This window comes from Equus caballus, chromosome 8 (assembly GCF_041296265.1).
Source record: "Equus caballus isolate H_3958 breed thoroughbred chromosome 8, TB-T2T, whole genome shotgun sequence".
Classification (NCBI taxonomy): domain Eukaryota; kingdom Metazoa; phylum Chordata; class Mammalia; order Perissodactyla; family Equidae; genus Equus; species Equus caballus.
The window spans coordinates 24,137,486-24,156,777 of NC_091691.1; the positions used below are offsets into that span (position 1 = coordinate 24,137,486).

The following is a 19,292-nucleotide window of genomic DNA, read 5'->3' on the forward strand; positions in this document are numbered from 1 at the left end:
TTTGTTGTTGCTGGGGTGTTTTTGTTTGTTTTTTGCATTTTTGGAAAATTGAGGTGAAATTTTTGTAACATAAAATTAACTATTTTAAAGTGTATAATTCAGTGGCGTTTAGTATTTACAATATTGTGTGTGCAACCATCGCCTCTATCTAGTTCCAGAACATTTTCATCCCCCCAAAAGAAACCCCATTAGCAGTCACTCCCCGTAACTCCTCCCCAGCCCCTGGCCACCACTCCTCTGAGTGCTGTTGCAACGGATTTGCCTTTTCTGGACATTTCATATAAACGGAATGACACAACACGTGACCTTTTGTGACTGGCTTTTTTTCACTTAGCATAACGTTTTCAAGGTTCATCTGCGTGGCATCACGGATCAGTACTTTATTCCTTTTTACGGCTGAAACATACTCCACTGTGTGGATGTGCCACATTTTGACTATCCATTCATCAGCTGACGGACACTTGGGTGTCTCCACAGTCTGGCTCTTGTGAGCACTGCTGCTGTGAGCACGCGTGGACAGCATTCACGTGCGCGTATTTGTGTGGATATCTGCTTTCAGTTCTTCTGGGTATATGGCTAGGAGTGGACCTGCTGGGTCGTGGGATATAGTTCTTCTAATTTTGTTCTGCTCAGACAAACATAACTGGGAATATGAGGCTGCACTTTAGGGAGTGAGAAAATAGCACAGTGGATTTCAAAATCCAGTGGAGAATAACTTTGGAGTTGTCTGTGGTTCTGGAATCATCTCCCCACACTGGAGTTTCTTAAGGAAGAAACCAAAGTGTTGTTTCAAAACTCTCCAAGGGCTGAGGTGCCCAAGGACAAAGAGCCGCCTGCTCAGACAAAAAGAAAACTTAAAGGTTCTGACCAGAAAAGGAACTTGACTCCCCCGGGGCCCCTCCCTGTCCTCAGGTTCATCAACCAGCTCGGGCAAGACTGCGGCAGAGCAGATCCGCCACGGCCTCAGCCTGTGGTCAGAAGCCAAGGCGGCAGCACCAAGGGAAAGGCTTCCCCAGACAGGCACGCAGGCTGCCTCTGCTCCAGCCCCTCCAGCCCCTCCAGCCCCTCCAGCCCCTCCAGTCTCTCAAGAGCTGCCTCCCGACTTTCTGCACCTTCCTCCCACCCACCCAAGCACCGCCCAGAGAAGCCGGCCTGTTGAAACAGGTCTGTTTTCAGTCACTAACAGCTTAACCACTCCCGGGGCTGAGCGGTGGGTAGGAAGGTCGTAACCTCTAGAAATACTGATCATGTTCATGACCGTTTGAGGGTCAGGCTCACCACACACGGCTGCGGCTGGAAAGATTTTCAAAACCACTGGAGTTGCAGACCGAAAGTCAGCACGGCTCCCTTCCACACGGCCGCCTGAGAAGGGACAACTCTGGCCCTGCAACTGCCTGGTTCAAAGGGCTTCGGCACCTCCCCCTCGGAGCTTGGGGCATGTTCTTTCCATACGCATTTGACTCCTCTGCTCAAAGCCCTCCAATGGCTGCCTTCCCGCTCAGCACAAGGCAAAGTCCCTCTGCCACCCGGCTCCCACCGTCCTGCACAAACGTCCCCTCAGTGAGGCATCTCGAGGAGCCACTCCATTTCCCAATCCCCTGACTCGGAACTCCTGGCTCCCCTCAGCCTGCTCAGGTTTGCTTTTCCCCATGGTGTCGTCCCCTTGAGGCCTACGCTTAAGACCCAAGCAGACACATCGCTGAGTGTGTCTGTCTGTCCTCACCACAGCAAGAAAGTACCCTGAGGGCAGGGAGCTTTGAGTTTTGTTCCCTGAAGAAGCTACAACAGGGCCCAACAAACTGTGATGTTTGTCGAATGAACAAACAACCACCTCAGAAACAAAGCCATGCAGAGTCAGGTCCGGGGCCCCAAGGGTGGTAATTATGCGGGGGATGCCATTCTGTGCCCAAAACGATCTACATTTTGTGACTTCTGCTGTATTTCCCCAAACTTCTCTCATTTGCCTGCCATGTTTATAATCTGGCCATATCTATAAACCAGGTAAAGTATTATTTGTCTCATATTTTTCTTGAAATCAACTCAAGTTTTTAGCCTTATTGTAGGTAATGATATCCATGAAATCATGAGTTGAGTGTTGTGCTGGTGACAGTTTTTCCTATACAATGGTAAATCAAATCTAAAATTTTTTTTTTAATGTTTGTCCATATCTCACCTAACATCATCTCGCAGATGCAAAGTGGGGGTGGTACCGCATTTTGAGAAATACTGTGATTCTGTAATGTTCACATTTTTACAATGTTTCCTTGTCTCAAAATTTTTTTAAGTTAACATACCTGATGTTATTTACTGTGTCGCTTCTAAATTGTTTCTAAGGGAAGGTTTTAAAAGTTCTAAAATTTGAATTTGGACTGCACACTAGATGCTCTCGAGGAAGCGGCAGTAACTTTTTCAGATGTGACAATGTCCTGCGGTCCTATAGGAGAATGTCCTTATTATGAGATGCACGCTGAGGGGTTAGGGGCTGACATGTCAAGACGTCTGCTCCTTTTGGACGGTTCAGCAATAAAAAAACAGAGAAATGGATGGGTGGGCAGCTAGACTGATAAAGCAAATATGACAAAAAGTTACTAACTGTTGGATACGGGTGGTAGGTATACAGGGATTTACTGTACTGTTCTTTCGACTTTTCTGTAGGCTTAGCATTTTTCACAATAATACCCTGGGGGGAAATAAAATGTCCTGCACAACAACAGCATCCTCAGAACAGAACCACAGCAACTATTTTAGGGGAAATTGAGCTCTGAGCTCTATTTTCAAACCAGACCCATTCCTTTATGATCAATCAGTCCTTGTGCAGCAAAGGATCATCCCTTTGCTCATCCAGGAGACTTCTGGATTCTAGACTGAGCTTGGCCATGTCCACTTCCCTCATCTCCTTGATACCCCTCTCTGCTGTCGTTTGTACTCGCTCGAATGCGCAGGCTCGTCTGAACACCCACCGAAGCCAGACGTTACCGGGACATGTGACCTGTCAATCAGACATTCCTGGGCCTGACAGTCCGCTGTCCAGTTTTGAATTAGTCCTGCCCTTCCTTCCCTCATCAGCACTTATGCTGAGAGCTGACTGAGGGCTGCCTCATGTCCTCACCATTTAAAAAAAATGATGTGTCTGAGGACACACCTGAGTCCTTCCATTTCCATGTGCAGTGCCCAGATCCTTCAATGGCCCCCTAAGACTCAAATGCCCCACCATGACCTCTCAGGTCCATCCTCATCCCCACTCACTTCCTTAGTTTACTCTGCTCCAGCCATATTTTTCTCAAACATGCTAAGCTCTCACCAGCCTCAGGGTCTTTGCACCTGCTGTTCCCTCTGCCTGGAATGCTCTTCCCCAGATGTAACCGGGCTGTGTCCTTACCACTCAGGTGCCGAATGGTCACCTCTTATCTGAAATGGCCCCTCCATCTCTCTCTCTCACATTGCTCGGTTTAATCATCTTCAGAACATCTATCCGAAGTTGATGATCCAGTTTATTTAGTTGTTGACTATCTGTCTTGCCCGACTAGAATAACAGCTTCATAAGAGCAGGGGCCTTGTCTTTCCTACTCATCACTGCATCCTTAGTGTCTAGAACGTGCCCAACATACAGTAGGTGCTCAATAAGCGTTCACAAATGAATGAATAGGCCATCCAGATAAAGGCCCAGCAAGAACACGCTTCCACCTCCTGCTTCAAACCAGGGGTATGGCCTTCTCTGTGGCTCCCTGTGGGGCCCAGCTAGAGCGCAAAAGGGGAAGCTGTCCTTGGTGCGAGAGGCCAGGGACAGAGGGTGCCTCGAGAGGGCCCCTGGGCTTTGGCAGCTGCCAGAGCGAGGGCAGCGGAAGGCAAGGGCTCTCTTACCCATGTACAGATGGTCCTCATTGGGGTCATCCAGGACCTGTTGGCGCAGCCCCACGGAACAGGCAGGCGATAAGGAGCAGGGGAGAGGAAGAGAGAGAACAGATATGAGCAGAGAGGAAGCAGCATCCGCATGCCTGCATCGCCGAGGGGAGGGCTGTGCTTTCCGCTGTTTTTCCCAGTTAAGATGAAGGGCACTGGAGAGAACCCAGAGGGTGTGATCCAAATGGCCATCTGGAAAATAGGCACCTTCTAGCCCAATCCTCAAGGGTCCAAAACACCCAGAAAGGAGGTTACAAAAGGGAAGGTTACAAAAATTCCTCCCCTGGGAAATGTCTCAGCTTTACTAAGAATCCCGCCTGTCTCCTAGGAGACAATGGACTGATCCTCAGGGTGAAAATTCAAACCCTGTCTGGGCTCTATGGACTCCTCCATGAAGTGCCCCCATTCCCTGCTGCCCAGGAAATGACGTCTCCCTGCCTGGAATCGCCCCAGCACTTCCTCTCTCGCCCTCTCTCACGGCCCTCCTGCTTTCGCTTTATCACACTTTCTCCCTCTCTCCCAAGGGCAGGTGGCAGGCGGATCCACCTCAGTTGCCTCCATGGTGCCCTGCACAGGACTAGGCACATGGCAGGAGCTCAGGAAATGTCTGATGAATGCACAGACAGGCAGGCCGGCAAACGGTCTTGTTGGGTGGAGAGGTCACAGGCCACAGGGCAGCGGGGAGAAGGGAGATCCCGCCAGGATCCAGAGCCGCTGGCTAACCAAGCGCTCTTGGGCTTCCTCCAAGATGGCCAACTCAAGCAGCAGTGAGTTGAGAGTGTGAAACTCAGCGTGACAGGTGGAGATGGCCTGCAGCCACCATCTCTCTTGTTTGGGGAGAAACAAAGGCAGGCTTCTCAGGTAGACTGGCCCTCTCACCTCTTCCCACATCAAATTTGCCTTCCCCAGCCACCCAAGATCCACGGAACAAGAGCCATGAGAAAGGGATGCACTCTAGGCAGAGGCCCAGGGCAGCCAACCTGGAGCCCTGTGCCCAAAGCCCTGCTCTGCGGAGTAGAATCAGACCCAAGGCCTGGCCCACCTAGAGTTCTCCACCTGATGGGCCCTAGGCAAGTCATGGCTGCTAACCCTCATATCTACCAAAGGCAGGGATGTAACCCCCAAATAGCGGCCTCCAGCCCTTTGCACATGCTGTTCCTTCCCCTGTGATGCCCTTCCCTATTCCTTCCCTGTCTTCTCCATCCAAGGAACAACCAAGGTCATCTCAAACATCACCTCCCCTGAGAGGCCTTCTCCCGCCCCGTCAGGCTGGGCTGGTTGCTCCCATTCCGCACGCCCACAGCACTTTGAACACACAACCAATAAAGTACTTTATCATACACAGTTTACAAACCCTTGTCATCTAGACCAGAGGTGCGCCAAACGAAGTCTGGGGACTTCTGGGGGTCCCCAAGATGCTTTGAAAGAGTCCATAAGATCAAAACTATTTTCCCTTTAACACTAAGACAATATTTTCCTTTTTCACTCCCATTCTCTGCTACTATACAGAGGTGTTCCAGAAACCACGACATGGGATTTCACAATAGGTTGAATGCAGAAGCAGATCCGAGAATTCAGCCGTCTTCCATTAAGACAGACATTAACAACAATAACAAATTTGCAAAAAGGTAAATTCTATGCCATCCTTCTCACTATATTTTTTGTTTCAGAAAAGTTATTTTTCATAAAAACATACCACTTATGTTAATATGTAGTACGATTATTGTTGTTTTTAAATGGACTAATAAATAACATTTAGATTTCTCAGTTTTAAATTCTAATGCGGTAAATATTAACAAATGTAACCCAAACAAACAAAAGCTTCTTGGGGTCTTCAATAATTTTTAAGAGCATAAAGGGTCCTGAGACCAAAAAGTATGAGAACTGCTCTTCTAGAGCAGGGGTTGGCAAACCACAGTGTGGAGGCCAAATACGGCCCTCTGCCTGTTTTTGTAAATAAAGTTTTATTTGAACACAGCACAGCCCATTTGTTTACTTGTGTATGGCTGCTTTTGTGTTATTACACATAGGTGTAGTAGAAAGTGAACCAGCTCCAAAGAGACAGAAATGGGTGAAGTGCACCCTCAGTATCCCTCTGACTCTCAATTTCTTCATCTGTAAAATGAGAGTAATAAATAGTCTTAGAGAAGAGTGAGGATTACATGAAATAACAGGGAGGAAGGAGCCTGCAGCAATTACTACTCAGCCCTGCAATGAGCTGTTTGAGGTGACATGGCTGTCCCTGGAGACTAGTGGTATGACATTTCATTAATAACAGAGGCAGGGCTGGACCCTTCTTCCCACCTTCCTCCATGTCCCCCCACCTCACCTCCACCAGCTTCACCACGTTGGGGTGGTCCAACTTCTTGAGGATGGCGATTTCCTGGTATACCTGCTCAATGGGGCCCCTGGGCTGGATGCAGCCCCCTGGGGCTGGCCGGGTGCCTCGGGGTGGAGGGCGACCTGAAGGAGACATGAACCATCCAGGGTCAGGGCAAAGAGATTTTCCCCTGCAGATCGCAGCTACAGGTAGGACAACTGAAAGGGAAGGGTCTCAGCAGGGCTAGAGTAGCTGATGCTACCAGGGGCTTTACACATCCTTTTTCTCATCTGTCTCCTCTGCTGCTGGAAATCAGTGAGACCAGAGACCCAGCCCCTTGCTCAGCCCTCTGTTAATCCCCTCCTTCCCATCGCATGCCCCAGGCCTCAGTGAAAATCAGGAATACATTGAGATGTGAGAAAAAGAAGTCTGCGGTCTGTGTGGCAATCTCAACATCCCAGGGAGCATGAATCACTTCCCCTCTCTGGGGCTCAGGTTTCCCACTCCATAAGATAGACAAAAACATTTCCCCTCATCTCCTTAACTCATGGAAATAGTAGAGATATCAAATGAGGTCAGAGATAGGAAAAGAAGGAAAAGCCAATGAGAGAAAAATACAAAAGACTATGACAAAAGGGAGACGTAATCAATTCCCAGCTTGGCCCTGCAGTGACTAAGAGTCAACAGGTCGGGGATGGAGAGGCCCACAGTCAAGACACTCACGTCACACACTACATGTAAGGATCTAACCGTGATGAACAGAACTGAACGTAGATGTGTCAGCCTTGGAAAAGTAAAAGCAAGATCAGGTGTCATAAGTGGGATAGAAAAAGAGGAAAGATAAGTTCAAGGAAAGGATACTTGCCACTCGCTACACCTGCTGGAACAAGGAAGAAAGTGACAAGTGTAGTAACACAACATTGCCTGATTGGGGAAAGGGAGGTAAGGAGTGGGTTAAGCTGTCCTCAAAGGAAGTCAGAAGAAAATGTCAAAAATAGATAACAAATAACAGCACAAGGATATTATCTGGCTCAGAGTTCGGATAAGCAGGATAAACCAGGGTTGGGTGCTAAGATGGGGTTTATGTTTTTCCTTATTGACTTTCTCTTTTTGGTCCAAGAATACATTTTTCCCTGCACTGCTGACAGGGAGCTCATGCTGGAGCAGCCTCAGATATGCTCACCCACAGGTCTATCATCTGACCACACAGAGTAATTACCAGCCACAAAAAGAGCTAACAGTGGGGGCTGCCTGTAGGGAGAGGGAGGAGTATAGCAAGGAATTTGTCTTCCTTTCTAAGTCCTCCTGGTCTTTTGCCTTTTTTTTTTTTGTAGATACAAGTGTAATGCCTTGTGGTATTTAAATTTCTTTAATTCATCATTTTAAAATGTATAATTCAATGGTTTTTAGTACATTCACAAGGTTGCACAACCATCACCACTATATAATTCTAGAACATTTTCATGGCTTCCCAAAAAAAACCCATACCTATTAACAGTCACCTCCCACTCCCTCTTACTCCCAGCCCCCGGGAAACCACTAATCTGCTGTCTCAATGGATTTATCTATTCTGGACATTTCATATAAGCAGAATCATACAAGATGTGATCTTTTATGTCCGGTTTCTTTCACTTAGCATAATGTTTCAAGGTCTTATATCAATACTCCATTCCTTTTTGTGGCTGAATAATATTCCATTGGATAGACAGACCACCTTTTATTTATCCACTCATCCACTGACATTTAGGTGGTTTCCACTTTTTGCCTATTATGAATAGTGCTGCTTTGAACACTTGTGTACCAGCTTTTGTGTGAACAGATGTTTTCAATTCTCTTGGGTATATAGACCTACAAGTAGATTTGCTAGGTCATATGGTAACTCCATGTTTAACATTTTGAGGAACTGTCAAACTGTTTTCCTTTAATGGATTTTTTGACTTGATACCTATATTACTTCAATAAATTTTTTTTAATGAAAATGAATTAAAAACCTCAGCAGGAGGCCCAGTGCTGTCTTTGGGTCATCCACCCAGGGCACTCTTTGTAGGAGACACCATTCAGTGGAATCTTCTGTCTTGCCCCAGCCCCTGCACCTAAGAGCAAAGCCCTGGCCCACCAAACTCACGTGGAAAGCCCGCCTGTCTTATCAGCTTCTTTTTGGACAGCACCTTCATCGCCTGTGGGAGAAAAGACCCCACATCCTGATTAAAATGGAGAGGAGGGTGGAGGGAGAGCTCGCTCCACGCATAGGCCTGCCCCAGCTCTTGGTGCGCTGGCCGCCTGAGGACAACGTAGTGAGCACTTCGTCATCAGAGTGGGTCAAGAAGCTACAGGTCGTGTGGAGGCTGAACTCCCGGGGCCCCTCCAGCCCTAAGGGTGCTTCCAAGGTTCCAGGTCAGCTCTCCAAGCTGGGGGATCACGAGCCTTAGGACTCACTACCACTGAATCAAGACATGAGTGAGCTGGAGTGATGGGCAGGAAGGGGTATGACTGGCTATTTTGCCCATGGGGAAACTGAGGTTCAGCAGTTATGTCACTTGCCCAAGAACGCACAGTTCTCACATGGGACAGCCAGGATTTGAACCCACATTGGACTGAGGCTGGAGCCTCAGCTATAAGGGCAATTTGTCTCACTTCCACCTGCTACCGGTGCTATGGAGGATGCAGAAATGGCAGCCGGAGCAAGGATATGAGACATTGCTGGATTTACTCATTTTCCTCCTGAGCCAATCACTTTGCTTCCCCATTTCCCCATCTGTAAAATGGGAACACTACTTCCTTCCTAGTGCACAAATTGGACATGATCCAAGAACAAAATGAGACAACAGCTAAGAAAACCGTCCAGGAAGCCAAGTGCTGGACAGGAGGCTTTTCCTCTGGACAAGGGACAAGGATGGGGGTGGGAGGGGGATGTGGATACTTACATAGTAGGTATTGTCATTTTCATTGTAGGCCAACTTGACCACGCCATAGGAGCCCTGGATAAAGGGAGATGCCCATGACATACTATCCAGAAATTATGATTGGTAAAATGAGGACCCTCATACAGAGGTTGCAAACCAATAGCTCATTGGCCGAATTTGCCCTGAAATAGTATTCTGTCGGACCTGCAGTTTTCACAAAGTTTGAATTAGTTGCCAACATTTAAAAACAGAAAGATTGAATATAAAAATCCAGATTCCCAGCTTCTTTTGAAAAAATGAGAAGATATGGAGCCCTCATTTCTGTATGTGAACAGTTTGCCACAGTCCTCACCACTCCCTACTATACACCTATCCTGCATTAGTCATTTCTATTACTCACTTCTTCTCTATTGGCATTTGAGTTTCTGACCCCTGCAATGACACTGCTCATTGGCTGAAACAATAGCAAAAATAGAAGTGAGAATACCTGAGAGGGGGAAAAACTAACACTAATTAGGGAGGATGTAACCATCACCATGATGATACGTGATTTCTCTAAACTTTCTGAGCTTTTGCAGAAACGTATTAATATGACAGTATAAAAATAAAACAAAATAAATGGACCATGAATGGCAAAACTCTCCCCTATAGCCTTGTCTCCAAAGCCTCACCTCCCACTCCCACCTCTAGTGGGTTCCCTCCATAGTATCTCAGACATCCTTGATAGGCATGGAAAACCAGCCTGGCTCCTGGCATATTTACCTTTCCAATTTCATCCTTCAGTGTGTACTGGTTCAGCTGTACACAATCCTGGAAAGTAAGTAGAAACACACAGAACACAAATTGTCAGTTTGCAGCCAGATACATTTTTCACAAACTAAACAAACATGCAACCAGGACCCAAGTCAAGAAAGAGAGCATTCCCAGCTGCCCAGAAGCATCTCCCAGTCACTGGCTCCTCTCCACAGCAACCACCATCCTGACTCCTAACACCTCAGCTTTTGTACTCTGTAAAAACGTAATCAAATAGTATGTACTCTTTTAATGCCCACTTTTTAAAAGGTTGTGCCCACTTTTAAAAGTTAATTTAATTTTATTTGTGTGTGTGTGTGTGTGTGTGAGGAAGATTGGCCCTGAGCTAACATCTATTGCCAATCTTCTTCTTTTTGCTGAGGAAGATTGTCACTGAGCTAACATCTGTGCCAATCTTCCTCTATTTTGTGTGTGGGATGCCACCACAGCGTGGCTTGATGAGCAGTGCTAGGTCCAGGCCAGGATCTGAACCTGTGAACCCCAGGCCACAGAAGCGGAGCACATGAACTTAACTACTACGCCACCGGGCGGGCTCCTAGAAGTTAATTTTAAATTAAACAAGTAATCTATGACTATGTTCTTCTGTGAAAACATAAAGTGACACAAGAGAAAATCTGTGTGACCTTGAGACAGACAAAGGTTTCTGAGACAATACACAAAAAGTATAAAACATAAAAGGAAACAAACGATAAACTGAACTTCAAGAAAATTAAAATTTTTCTCTTCAAGACACTATTAAGAAAATGAAAGGCAAACTACAGACTGAAAAAAACTATTTGTAACACATATATCAGAGAAAAGACTGGTATCCAGAATATATAAAGAACTCTTACAACAAATTAAGAAGACAACCCAATTAAAAAATAGGCAAAAGATTTGAAAAGACATTTCTCCAAAGAAGATATACAAATGATCAATAAGCACATGAAAAGAAGCTCAACATCATTAATCGAGGGGAAATGTAAATTAAAACCACACCCATTAATTGGTAAAACCAAGAAGACTGACCAAACCAAGTGTTGTCAGAATGTAGGGCAGATAAAACATTCATACACTGCTGGGAGGAATTTAAAATGGTGCAGCCTCTTTAGAAAAGAGTTTGGCAGTTTCTTACCATACGACCCAGCCACTCTACTCCTAGGTATTTACCCAAGAGAAATGAAAACACGTGTCCAGCAAAGACTTGTATACAAAAGCTCATAATAGCTTTATTTGTAACAGTCAAAAGCTAGAAACAAATCAACATGTAAATGGATAAACAAACCGTGGCACACCCATACAATGGAATACTATCTAGCAGTAAAAAGGAATGAATTACTAGCAGATGCAACAACATGAATAAAGGTCAAAATCATTGTGCTGTGAAAGGAGCTGAGCTAAAAAAGTGTGCACACTAAATGATTCCGCTTATACAAAATTCTAAAACTTGCAAATTAATCTATTAAAAAGCAGGTCAGTGGGTACTTGGGAAAGGGAAAGCGGGGAGAGGGCTGCATCATTGCATGTGCTGGAAATGCCCGCGACCTTGACTGGGGTGATGGTTTTGCAGATATACATACATCAAAGCTGACCATATTATCATACATTTGAAATGAATTATACCTCAATATAGTTAGGGGGAGAATATCACAAGAAGTAAAACTGGGAAAAGAAACACGAGAGAAAACTTCAAGTGTGACAGATAAGCCCAAAACTTCCCTTAACTGCCTCTCCCAATTCTAACCCTCTCCCCAGACCTTGCTGTCAGCTTGGCGTATACACACCCAGGCCCTTTTCTGTGCAGATGCACACACACGCACCCGGGGAAAATACAGGGCACTGTTTGGGGATGGGGTTTGGAGAGACATAAATGGTGTCACACTACATCATTTCTCAACTTCCTTTTCTCACTCAACAGTGTCCCTGGAGACAGCTCCGTGTCAGAACGTACACACAGAGCAGGTCCGCGTGTCTCTGCTGTCCGTGTGTCTCCACGGCACGCAGAGCCCGCCCCTCACTGGTGGACATTTTAGGTTGTTTCAAATGTTTCTCTCCAGTGTCGCTTTTATCCCCCTGAGTCCTGGAGGGAAATGACAGGCAGAAGGGGACACTGTGGAGCTGTCCTGGGGGCTCTCACTGCCTTCTAATCCAACCCCTACACACTGCTAAATTCAGCTTTCAAGGGTCCACTCTGACCATGTCAGCCCCAGCTCCCTGCGGCTTCCAGGGGCAAATCCTGACTCCAAGCCTGGCCTTCGAGGCCCTCTAAAGCTCTGACCTTCGCAGAGCACCTAGTTGCCCATCAAATACCAGTCTCCCCTTCCTTCCTTTTAACGGAACTCTGGGGGCAATGTTCTGGGCTAGAAGACTGCATTTCACAGCCTCTCTTACAGCTTGGGGTGGCCACGTGACTGAGTTCTGGCTAGTGGGAGGTAGGTAGAAGTTGTTGGGTAGAGCTTCCAAGAAAGAAGACTGACTTAGGAGCCAGACACATTTTGCGCTTCTTCCCTGCTCCTTCTTTCTGCCTGGAATGGAGCTGTGAAGACTAGAGCCACAGCAGCCATCTTGAGACCATGAGGCTAACCAGTCTCAAATGCCTAGCTCCAGATTTATTTTACATGATAAATAAGCCCTATTGTGTTAAAGCCACTGTTGTCAGGGGGGCGGGGAGGGGCTCCTTTGTTTCTCTATTGATATTGATTGATATAAACCCAATCTCTCCCTCTAGCCCTGTTGCCACAGTAGCTCCCATTATGGGCCCCATACTCTAGCTAACTGAATCCCTGACTGCCCTTTCCCCCGTATCATGCCTTCTACCTCTGGGCCTTTGTTCATGCTGTGTACTCCCCCTGCAGTGAATTCTCTGTGTACCCATCTCCAATTATGAAAATTCTACCTAGCCCTGAAAATTCTACCTAGCCCTGAAAATTCAGCGAAACATCAGTCTCCTAAGAAAGCCATTCCTGATTTCCAGGCTGCTCCCAATTCAATTCGTTCATTCTTTCAACAAATATTTTCAAGCTCCTACTATGCACCAGGCACCCTGCTAGGAGCTGGGGATGGTGGTGGAATAGACTATTCCCACAGAGCTTCCATCCCAGCTGGGGGAGACAGGCAGCACACAACTTACACACACACATAATCAGATGGTGGTGAGCACTGGGAAGAAAAGTCAACAGGGTAACAGGCCAGAGAGGGGCTGGGGACCCAGGGCTGCTTAGAGGGTGGTCCCAGAGGCCTTTCAGAGGAGACGACATCTGAGTTGAGACCTGGGCATCAGATGGAGGTGGCCTTGCAAAGATGGGGGAGGTTCCAGGGAGACTGGACAGCAAGAGTCAAGGCTAAGGGAGGGAGGGAGCTCGGATATCTGAGAAGCCTACGGAAGTGGGTGTGGACTCAGCCCTGAGAGTCACAGGAAGGCGGGAAAAGAAGCAGGTCACGCGGGGTCACTCGGGGCCCTGGGAACCCTGGCGGGGAGGTGAGTTCTAACCTCCCTCCCTCCCTTAAGGTTACGGTGCGGATGGGATGAGAACGCACACAGCGCCCTGAGTGCAGTGTCCGGTGCGCACCCAGCCAGGGGGCCAGCTCTCAGGCCGGGGGCCTCTCGCTGACCGGCCATCCCCGTTCCAGAGCCGCCGGCACCTGCGTCTCCCCGCTGGGGGCTCACTCTGGCTCCGCAGCCGCCCCGCCCACCCGGGCCTCCCAGTGACTGCGGGAGGAGGGGTGAAGGGCCGCGCTCCCTCGGCCCCGGGTGGGATAACTCTGGGGCTCAGGCTCTCCGCTGTCTCACGGGGTCCCAGAGATGAAGCCCAGCTGCCCACGGTGGGAACCCGCACCATCGCACGCCCTTTGCCGACTTCTTCCCAGACTTCCTGGGGTCACCTCCCAGATCAACTGGGTGCACTGCAATCCTTCCGGGCCGACCCCACGCGGAGACGCGCGGGCCCCGGGGGCGCCGGCTCACGCACCTGCATGCCGGTGATGGAGACGTGGTGGGACTCCACCGTGGGCCGCCGGGGCAGCCGCGGGGACAACTGCGGGGAGCCGACGGGTGACGGGGGCAGGCCCGGGTGCACGCAGCGGCCGTTCGCGTCCAGCTGGGACCGCTCCTGCAGGGAGAGCTTGCGACCGGAGAAGTGGGGCCGGGACTGGGACCCGGAGGCATCGAGGGGGACCTCTCGGCCATCAGCCTCCAGTGGCCGGTCCCGGGCCAAGCCACGGTCCACAGCACAGCCCGGCTCACACTCGGTGACCACGATGAAGGACTCCATGCCCAGGCGGATGCTCAGGGACGAGAGGCCCCGCAGGGCTTCACAGGGCTTCTGGCCTTCGCTGCTGCTGCCGCCCCCGCCCCCCAGCTCATCCTGGGGGGCGGCCCGGTCGCTGCTCAGCTGGCTAGAGACGCATGATGACATGGTGCGGTGCGGGCCTCACCCCTCGCGGACACACCGGGGCAGTCCCATCCGGCAGCGGACACCTGCAGAGAGAGGGGGGGTCAGCCGCCCCAGCCTGCGGGCAGGGCCAGCGAAGGGGCCTCTCCTGCTGCCCTCGGGCTGAGTCCTCAAAACAATCTTGCCAAATATGGGATCTGCTCTCAGTCGTACAGAAGAGCATCCTCTACGTTTCCTTATTTTAAAAGCCCCTCCTCACACTCTTAACTAGAGTCCAAACTCAATTCCTGTAGGAACCAAGTAGGAGAAAACCCCAAAACAGGGGCCAGTCCCGTGGCTAAGTTTGTGGGCTCTGCTTCTGCCGCCTAGGGTTTCACGGGTTTGGATCCTGGGTTCGGATCCTGGGTGCGGACATGGCACGGCTCATCAGGCTGTGCTGAGGTGGTGTCCCACAGGCCACAAGTGGAAGGACCCACAACTAAAATATACAACTACGTACTGGGGGGATTTGGAGAGAAAAAGCAATTAAAAATTTTTTTTAAACAAAACACCCCAAACAGAGCCCTACGCTGGCTAAGCCACAGCAGCTGCTCAGCTCAAGCCGACTGCTGCTCAGCAGGGATCCCGGCCTGCTATTGCCTGGCTTTCCCTTTTTTTTTTTTTTTCCAAGAGAAGCCCTAAATCCAAGATGTTAGGTGAGATGGCTTCATTTTTTTTTTTAATTAGCAATTATTTCAAATATTTTTAAGTGCTGGGCAGGCCAAATGAAATAGTTCCACATGGCAACCTCTGGCCTACATTGCTTCACAATGGCAATGACCCAGACAGCACTTTACAAAACATCTTCCACACGTCGACATAATCTCACAAGCACCCTAGGTTATCGGTTGGCTATTATACCCCCCCTTTTGTAAATGGCGAAACCAAGGCTTGAAAGAAACAAAGGAATTTGTCCAAGGACTCCTACAGCAAAGCCCGCGCACAGCAGTCCGGTCTCCTGGCCTGGCCTCAGGCCAATGGTTCTCAACCGAGGAGGGGGGTCGGGTCGGGGTCACACAGAGAAAGGACAGGCAGGCGCCCGAGAGCGTGAGTGAGGGCAGTCTGCGCTGTCTGAGGAGCCGGGCTCGACATATCTATTATCGAAAGTTTTCCTAGTTCAGCCCCCAGCTGGTGTCGCCAGACATGAGGCAAACATGAGGTCAAAAAGGCTGACGTCAAACAGCTTGGTGGTTCCTCAAAAAATTAAACAGATGATCACCATATGACCCAGCAATTCTCTTCCTAGGTATACACCCAAACAGCACTATTCACGAAAGCCAAAAGGGGAAACAACCTCCACGTCTACCACGGGAACGGAGGAGCAAAATGTGGTCCATCCACACAATGGAATATGATTCAGCCATAAAAAGGAATGAGGTACTGACACCTGCTACAATCTGGATGAACCTCAAAACTACATGCTAAGTGAAGGAAGCCAGAGCCAGAAGGTCACATATGTGTGATTTTATTTATATGCAGTTTCTAGAATAGGCAAATCTATAGAGGCAGAAAGTAGCTTAGTTGTTGCCTAAGACTGGGGAGGTGTTGGGGGCATGGGGGAGTGACCGCTAATGGGTATAGAGTTCCCCTTTGGGGTGATGAAAATGTTGTGGAACTAGATGAAAGTGGTGGTTGCACAACACTGGAAATGTACCAAATGACACTGAATTTTTTTTTTTTTAAGGAAGATTAGCCCTGAGCTAACATCTTCTGCCAATCCTCCTCTTTTTGTTGAGGAAGACTGGCCCTGAGCTGACATCCCATGCCCATCTTCCTCTACTTTATACGTGGGACGCCTATCACAGCATGGCCTGCCAAGTGGTGCCATGTCCGCACCCAGGATCCGAACCGGCGAACCCCAGGCTGCCGAAGCGGAACGTGGGAACTTAACCAGTGCGCCACTGGGCCACCCCACGAATTGTACATTTTTAAATCGTTAATTTTATGTTATGTGAATTTAAAAGAAAAAATAACTGACTCAGTCCCTTAGACTGTCAATTCCTTCCGTCTCTGGGACAGAATATTAACCTTTGGTTCATGTGTTTGACAAATTCTACTGGACAAATGTCACAGGTGCCGCTGGAATTCAGGGAGTACATCTGAGGATGTGGATGGTGGCGGCTCCATGCTGATCACCCACATCACGAAGGTGCCAGGAAAGCCGTGAGTGCCGAGTAGAGAGATTTTATGAATGAATAAAGTTATATCTCTCAATGACACTGGGTGGCAGTGAGGGAGAAGAGAGGCGGGTACAGATGGGAGCAGAAAGCCTGTGCTCCCCAGGGAACCTGGCTGAGGGACAGACAAATTCCACTTGCCCTTTTGGGACAGTCCTGCAAGAAGTATTTATGGCACAGCTTCTACGTCAGGCAATTCGCACAGTGACGTAGGCTGATGGGGTCCTTGCTCTTGTGGAGCAGAGAGAGACCAATGGGAAAGGCACTAAGGAAATAAGCACAGTGTCCCAGCCTGGACACGGGCACCGTTTATGAACACAGAGTTCACTGTAAAGGGATGACAAAGAACCTAGTCATGTGACGAGATGCCCAGCCTCGAGTATAGTAAGAAAAGTGCAAATTCAAACTACAATGAAATGGTTTGGCAGGTCCTCAGAAACGTAAACGTAGAATTTAAGTTTGACCCAGCAATTGCTCTCTCAGGTATTTATCCGAAAGAACTGACAGCAGTGATTCAAACAGATACTCAGACACCCATGTCCACAGCAGCCTATTCACAAGAGCCAAAAACTGGAAACAACCACGTGTCCATCAACAGATGAAGGGATAAACAGAATGTGGTCTAGCCATACGATAGGATGTTATTCACCTCTGACACATGCTACAACACGGATGAGCCTTGAAAACACGCTAAGCGAAACAAGCTAGATATTAAAGGACAAATGTATGATTCCACTTATTCATAGAGACGGAAGGTTAAAGTAGAAGTTAGCAGGGGCTGGGGGAGAGGGGAGTCGCTGTTTAAGGGGTACAGAGTTTCTGTTTGGGGTGATGAAGAGTTCTGGAAATAGATAGTGGTGACGGCTACACAACATTGTGAATTTAGTTAATGCCACTGAATTGTACACCTAAAAATGGTTACAATGGCCAATTTTATGTTATATATATTTTACCAAAATTAAGAAAATAATAATAATAAAACTACCATGAAACTTTTTTTCAACTATCAGATTGGCAAAGACAAAAATATATAATAATAGCACTATTTTGGTGAGGCCATGGGGAGTACGAATGGTACCATCCTTATGTAGGGAAATTCACAAATATCTAACAAAATTCCAAATGCACATACTTTTGACTTAGCAGTTCCACGCCTGAGTGTTTATTCTACAAACAATTTTATACGTAAAAAATGATGTATGTACAAGATCATTTTGGTAGTGTGGTCTGAAATGATCATCCAAGGGGACTGAGTAAATAAAATGAGGTACACGTATCCCAGGAGAAAACCATGCCTCTATTTGAAAAGAGATGACTCTACACATACTAATGTGAATTACCTCCAAGACACATTGTTACATGGAAAATAATTTAAGCATTAGTGTGCTGCCCATGGGCGGGGGGGGGGGGGGGGGGGGGGGGGGGGGGGGGAGGGGGGCGGGAGCCAAACATGTATACATAGTTGCACATGGATAGCATATTTCTGGAAAGGTACTCAAGAAAATGGTAACAATGGCCTCATGACAAAACAACTGGAAGTGGGAGGACAGGGTGGGAGGAACCTACTTTTACTGTATTTACTTTTATTTTTGTACCATGTGCAAACAGTAACCATTCAGAAATGAATTTTTTCTTTTCTTTTCTTTTCTTTTTTCTTTTGGTGAGGAAGATTAGCCCTGAGCTAACATCTGTGCCAATCTTCCTATATTTTTATCTATTTTCTTTGCGGCATGGCTGGTGAGTGGAGTAGGGCCACGCCTGGGATCTGAACCCGCAATCCCGGGCCACTGAAGAGGAATGCATGGAACTTTAACCACTCAGCCACTGGGCTAGGCCCCAGAGATGAATTTTTAAAAGAAAGAAAATAACTGTAACCATGATAGAAGTCAGAGGCGGTCCCATCTCCTAATCCTCTATCCCCCCTTACTGCGTCTGAGAAAGAAATCCTAAACTGTGTTCCTGTCTTGCCCTCCCCGTCAGTGAAAGAATACACGACCCAAGTTCAGCGTTCTCTGTGACTTTGCATAGCCTTTTTATGATCCTCATCTCCCAGGAGGGGATAGGCAGGGCCCCTGAAGGATGACTGCTTGGGCCCTCAGTGGACAAGTGACTCAGCCTCTCTCAGCCTCGGTTTTCTCATCTACAAAATGGACACTCACCAGGTAGCCATGAGGATTGAATGAGCTAAGCACTCAATATCATGTCTGGCTCATGGTTAAGTGCTCAGAAAGCTATTCTTTCAACAAATACCTACTGAATGCCGGCTACCTGCCGGGTTGTATTCCAGAATGTTCCTCTTCTTGTGTGTGTTCCACCAGCCCCGGTGGTGTGGGCCTGCCTTCCCCAGGGCCAGGGAGCGGCTCCAGCGGCCCGTCCTCCCTCCCAGAGCCACCTCTGACAGGGCTACAGAGTTCCTGAAAAGAAAAGTAGTCTGGCAGCATCCGAGAAAGTTAATGGAGAATTTTCTTTGTTGCCAACAGAAAAACAATTGCTTATCGATCCCCACTCCAGGCCAAGGACATCAAGCCATCCGCCCCCAGCAAAGCTGTTTTTAATCAGTCTCCTTGACAAGCTGGCATCTGGCCTGGGCCTTGGCCCTTGAGGTCTGGAGGAGGGCGGAGAGGAGAAATGCGCCAGCTGGGACCGAGGGGGCCTCTGTGCTGGAGGGGCAGGTGTGTCCAGGTCTCAAGAAAGACAGCCCCCTGGGACACAGACCTCAGCGCCTCAAAGCTACCTGGATGCCCCAGGTCTGCAGCGAGGCCTGGCAGGC

The 19,292-nt window shown here is 48.3% G+C and overlaps 1 protein-coding gene and 1 long non-coding RNA gene across 35 annotated transcripts in view; one reads left to right on the top strand and one right to left on the bottom strand.

The window, feature by feature from the left end:
• The window catches only part of CAMKK2 (calcium/calmodulin dependent protein kinase kinase 2), a 47,288-nt gene that overhangs the window by 18,216 nt on the left and 9,780 nt on the right, over positions 1–19,292 (bottom strand). For 25 of the 34 annotated variants that reach the window (XM_070220232.1, XM_023647185.2, XM_070220226.1 and 22 more), the window contains 6 exons: positions 13,884–14,392; positions 9,886–9,933; positions 9,145–9,198; positions 8,346–8,397; positions 6,230–6,363; positions 3,862–3,898 (listed from right to left, as the gene is read on the bottom strand). In XM_070220232.1, the coding sequence (XP_070076333.1) occupies positions 3,862–3,898; positions 6,230–6,363; positions 8,346–8,397; positions 9,145–9,198; positions 9,886–9,933; positions 13,884–14,330 (772 nt within the window). In that variant the 5' untranslated portion in view covers positions 14,331–14,392. Of the gene's footprint in view, positions 1–3,861; positions 3,899–6,229; positions 6,364–8,345; positions 8,398–9,144; positions 9,199–9,885; positions 9,934–13,883; positions 14,393–15,273; positions 15,460–18,776; positions 18,937–19,292 lie in introns of those variants that run through there. The other 9 variants (XM_070220223.1, XM_070220216.1, XM_070220208.1 and 6 more) reach the window with 5 other exon arrangements.
• On the top strand, positions 13,305–17,518 carry LOC138915212 (uncharacterized). The gene is made up of 3 exons (XR_011420833.1): positions 13,305–13,393; positions 15,592–15,722; positions 16,030–17,518. It is a non-coding gene; the product is annotated as an uncharacterized lncRNA (long non-coding RNA).